The sequence below is a fragment of the Micromesistius poutassou genome, assembly GCF_964030765.1.
Source record: "Micromesistius poutassou genome assembly, chromosome: 1".
Taxonomy (NCBI): Eukaryota; Metazoa; Chordata; class Actinopteri; order Gadiformes; family Gadidae; genus Micromesistius; species Micromesistius poutassou.
The window spans coordinates 15,600,560-15,605,559 of record NC_140271.1 but is presented as its reverse complement, the minus strand read 5'-3'; the positions used below and the strand labels follow the sequence as shown (position 1 = coordinate 15,605,559).

The 5,000-nt window shown below is 52.3% G+C and overlaps 1 protein-coding gene across 1 annotated transcript in view; it reads right to left on the bottom strand.

Annotated features, from left to right (window-relative positions):
- Nucleotides 1–4,996, bottom strand: part of arhgap23a (Rho GTPase activating protein 23a) — a gene marked incomplete at its 5' end in the record, with an annotated part of 14,678 nt that extends 9,682 nt beyond the window's left edge. The window contains 9 exons of the mRNA XM_084488800.1: nt 149–227; nt 818–970; nt 1,802–1,920; nt 2,579–2,694; nt 3,174–3,235; nt 3,401–3,709; nt 4,371–4,505; nt 4,845–4,884; nt 4,986–4,996. Of these exons, the coding sequence (XP_084344926.1) occupies nt 149–227; nt 818–970; nt 1,802–1,920; nt 2,579–2,694; nt 3,174–3,235; nt 3,401–3,709; nt 4,371–4,505; nt 4,845–4,884; nt 4,986–4,996 (1,024 nt within the window). The remainder of the gene's footprint in view (nt 1–148; nt 228–817; nt 971–1,801; nt 1,921–2,578; nt 2,695–3,173; nt 3,236–3,400; nt 3,710–4,370; nt 4,506–4,844; nt 4,885–4,985) is intronic.
- Between the last annotated feature and the right edge of the window lie 4 nt (nt 4,997–5,000).

The window sequence follows — 5,000 nt, the reverse complement described above, 5'->3', positions numbered from 1 at the left end:
TCAGTATTAACATGTTTCCAGTGTTATGAACGAATGAATGCACTGATGGACGTTGCTTTGGTGGAACTGTCAGTGTGTCCGTGTTTCAAATGTTATGAATGAATGAATGCAGTGAGGGGCGGTGCTGTGTCTGAAGAAAGAGACTCACCGTCGGTGAAGACGGGTTCAGGAAGCTTCCGGAAGAAGGACTTGAGCAGGCTGCTCACTACGTTGAGGTCCTGCCACTTCTGAGGAGAGGAAGGAAGGGTTGGGGGAGGGGGAGGGGGGGGGGGGGGGGGGGGGGGACAGCGAGTCAGGGACAGGAATGTCAACAGCTTGCGTCGGTATGCCAACAGCAAGTCATCACGTCTTACATGGACTTACATCATTCTCACACACACATACATAAAAAATGCACACACAAACATTGACGCACACACATTCATGCAGACACACATACACATTCCCGCACACACACACATGCATTAACAATGGGTATCAACTGAGCGGTGCTGACACATCTGAGTACAAAGCATGGCCTGGTGTGTGTGCGTGCGTGCGTGTGTGCTTGCGTGCGTGCATGAGTGTGTGCGTATACATGTTAGTAGAAGAGTAGAAGAGTGTGTGTGTGTATGTGTGCCTAGAAATGTTTGATCTGTTGTTCGTGGGTGTGGGTGCGGATATGTGCAGGGGTGTGTGTTTGCATATATATGTTTGAGTGGAGGGATGTGTGTGTGTGTGTGTGTGTGTCTATGAGCATGTGTGCATGTGTGTGTGTGTGTGTGTGTGTGTGTGTGTGTGTGTGTGTGTGCGTGTGTGTGTGTGCGCGTGCGCGGACCTCCTCGGTGGGGTTGATGTCCAGCCCCTTGTTGAGCTGGTCCTGCAGCGTGGACACCATGGCGTTGTTGCCCGGGACCCGGTAGATCCCGGTGTACTCCAGCCCCATCTCCTCCACCAGGCCGCAGCAGATCTCCACGATCAGTGGGATGAACTGCAAGGAGGAACCGCTCAGGAATAAGAATCTGGATTCACGATTCTGGATTCGAGATTCTGGATTCACAAATCATGCATCACGATTCACGATTCTGGTTTCACGAATAAATGATTCACTATTCGCGGATTTTGGATTCTGGATGCACAATTCTGGACTCACGATTCTGGATTCACAATTCATGCTCAGCAAAAGGAAGCGCGAGAATACGCAGCCGCTGGGGCTGTCTGTCAGTGCTGCCTCATGGAAGCGCCATGTACCTTTCTGTAGGTCGGTACGCATGAATGCTGAACACGGACTGACGACAGAGGAGGAATGCGCTTATCAATATTTATAGAAGCTAGCTTTCAAGTCTTCCTTCAAAGGGTGTTGCTCTCGCCGGCTGCTTGAGTTTGGACACGCTACGGTGAGGGACAGCTATGCTAATGCTAATCGACACCACAGGCCCCGGTGACACTCGGAGCCATTTTACAGTCAGGCGGAGGAGACACAGACAGCATCATCTGCTCTGTGTGTGTGTCTCCGTCGCTGCAGGAGTGGTTTGGCTGAGGAGACACCCATGTGTCATGCGTACGTGGCCATCTGTAGTCCTTGGTCACAGTAAATAGACGGGATTTTTTGCATAGAGGCATTTTCCTAAATGCTTACGGATGTACAAAGGGACAGAGTGTTTTCACTCCTCAATAACATGTGGAGGACGTTACCCTCTGCACTCTCTTCACCACGAAGCCAATCAGGAAATAATGACACGATGACAAAGCACAATAGAGGCCACTGGCCCACTTCTACCCAGGGGGACGGGACGGGGGACAGGTGGGGGGTCCGACTAACCTTATTGTTGGCTCCGGGCTGGCAGTCCTCCAGCCTCACCCCGAAGGCCTTGGGCCCCGACTTCTTGGACTTCTTGATGATGTTGATCCCCCAGGGAGACTTGGGGGGGCTGCTCTCCTCTGCAGGACGACAGGGAGGGGGGGGGGGGGGGGTCAGAGTGAGGACAGAGAAGACGGGGACACCGCCCAGCCCCCCTGACGGGTTGGCCAGGTCACACGGCATACACTGATCACGGTTAACGCTCAGCCCTCCTAACCGACGTTTCACTACAGAAATGCGGTTTGATGGAGAAGGAAGTATAAATGCTATATTTTTTGATATTTTAGTATACAAAGATACCAAAAGTGTGGTTTCTTCTTCTGATAGATCTTAAACTGGTGCAAACGTACGTCGTTCATACACAAAAGCTCATGCTTTCTCACTTTCAATAAAACGGCAGCGCAAAGACGTAAGGACGCAAAGACCCTGGAACACTTCATCAGAGACACTCATTGGTTCTTGGGTGATCTCGGATCCAGACTGTGCTACTACTGTGTTGAAGCAGAACTTTGGGGGTGGGGGGGAGGGGGGGGGGGCGGAAACAAAGAACGGAAGTGGCGGAGCTACGCCTGTTTTTGATTGAACACAGCTCACTATCACAGGCAGAGTTTGCGTTTGCTAATCACACGCCGACAGGTCCCCGCCTTCCGGCGACACGATTTGGTCAAATCAAACAGGAAGTGAAACAGAGTAAAGGGCCGGGCCGGATCACTCTGTCTTTAGGTCACGGTGACTGACCTTTCCCCTCTGTCTTAGGGGAGCGCGGCGCCCCGGAGGCGTTGTCCATCTTGGACAGGAAGGGAGGCTTCAGGCGCGTGGCCTTGGGCGACGCGTCAGGCTTACTTCCTGTCGGGCTGCAGAGAGGAAGGAGACGCAACAGCTCAAATAGAAACTCGCTACGACGAGAGGATACAGGAGGAAGTGGGTAGTACACACAGTCGATGAAGGGGTGAGGAATAGGTAGTACACACAGTCGATGAAGGGGTGAGGAATAGGTAGTACACACAGTCGATGAAGGGGTGAGGAATAGGTAGTACACACAGTCGATGAAGGGGTGAGGAATAGGTAGTACACAGTCAATGAAGGGGTGAAGAATAGGTAGAATATACACTGTCTAACAGGGTCAATGAAGTGGTGAGGTAGTACACCGTACACACAGTAACAGAGTGACAGTGTCAGAGTGTCAATGAAGGGGTGAGGAAAAGGTAGTATACACAGTGTCACAGGGTCAATGAAGGGGTGAAATAGTAGATACTCCACACAGTGCCACAGAACCCATGGGTTTGGATGAAGGGGTGAGGGGGTGAGGGGGGCGAGGGGGGCGTGGCCTCACCTCTGTTTCCTGTAGTCGTTGAGTTTCTTGCTGATCAGGGCTTGTCTGGAGAAGCCAAACTCCTGCAGGAAACAACAACAACAACAAAACTGTCACGGAAACCCTCATGAAACCGTCAACAACCGTCGCGCAGACACAAATCGTGCCAGGCCGGGGGGGGGGGGGGGGGGGGGGGGGGGTTCTGGAAGGTCAAAGGTCACGAGGTGACGACGGGCGCGACCCCTGACCTCGTTGTCGGTCTTGCCGTTCTCCCGGATGACCTTGATCCAGGCCAGCATGTCCTCGCGGTCGTCGGCCTGCAGCAGGTACTCGCAGAAGTCCTGCGTGGTGAGGCGCAGCGCGTGCTTCCGCTTGGTCTCGCTGTACGCGATGTCCACCAGGCAGCCCCGGATGCTGATTGGCTGGTCGTCCTCGGCCCCGCCCCCGACGGTGGCCCCCCGGAGCACCGCCTCCCGCTTGTCCTTGTACAGGAAGAGCGAATGGGAGCGCAGCACCGAGAAGACCCGCCTCCACGGCCGCATGCCGCCGCCCACCTTCTGTCGGTGGTCAAAGGGAGAGAGAGAGAGAGGGAGAGGGAGAGAGAGAGAGAGAGAGAGAGAGGGAGAGAGAGGGAGCAAAAGAGAGAGGATGAGACAGGAAAAAACTGTTAATTTGTGAATTTAAAAAGCTCATGAGCTCGAGCTTATTATATTCAGAGAATAATGAACACAAATATTATGTTGGAGAATTAAATCTAATTATTCATTATTAGGATTACTATGTTGCTGCCAAGAAGCATAACTCATTATCATCCCTCGAGTCAACAAACATCAGAGCAAAGAGAGAGAGAGAGAGAGAGAGAGAGAGAGAGAGAGAGAGAGAGAGAGAGAGCATGCACGAGAGAGGGAGAGAGAATGAAGTAAAAGAAAGAGAGGGAGAAGAAAAGAAAAAAAGAAAGAAAAGAGGGAGAGAATGAAGAGAAACAGCAAGATAGAGAGCAAGACAAAAAGAGAGAGCGAGAGAGCGCGAGAGAGTGAGAGAGAAAGAGAATAAGATAAGGAGGGAGAGAGAGAGAGAAGAAGATAATGAGAGAGAGAGAGGGGCAGAGGAAGATAATGAGAGCGAGCGAGGCAGAAGAAGCTCAGGAAGGAGAGAGAGCCAGAAGACGAGGAGAGAGAGCCAGAGGGAGGCTGTGTTGGGGGGTCCGGCGCGGCCCACCTTGCCCTTCTCTGTGAGGATCTGCTTGTAGTGCAGCCAGCCCTCCCTCCGCACGTCGCTGTAGGTGATGGTGCCCAGCTCCGAGGTGGAGTGGCGCTTGCGGGCCTCCTCCGCAGCCCCCAGGTTGTCCAGAGACTGCAGGGAGACACAGACACACACCGCGAGAGTCACGCTCAGGAGCTCCTTCTACTGGGAGGGGGGGACTGTAGGGTCATTGTGTTGGGGGGGGGGGGGGGGGGTTGGGTATGTTGATTCAATCTTGAGAGAATATTAGAATATTTGTTGAGTTCATGGAAAAGATGTGCTAGTTGCAGTTACATCAAAATTGGAAACAGACAGTACAGTTCAAAGTTTAAAGGGTTCAGAATTGGACGGCCACATATGTATTATAATAAAATTATACACGGCCAAAACCAGCTCTGAATATGGTAAAAACGATCTTTCTTTGTTTTGTAGTTCAGAAGGACTACATACCCCATCTGTGAAGAAGCTCTTGACCCTCTTTGGAAGCCTCCTGCGGGGCCAAAGAAACAACAACATGTCAATCTCAACTCTCGCTTTAACCCCACTGGCTGAGAGTATAAGCCCCGCCCCCCCCCCTGAGTGAGTACTCACGAGAAGACACGCCCC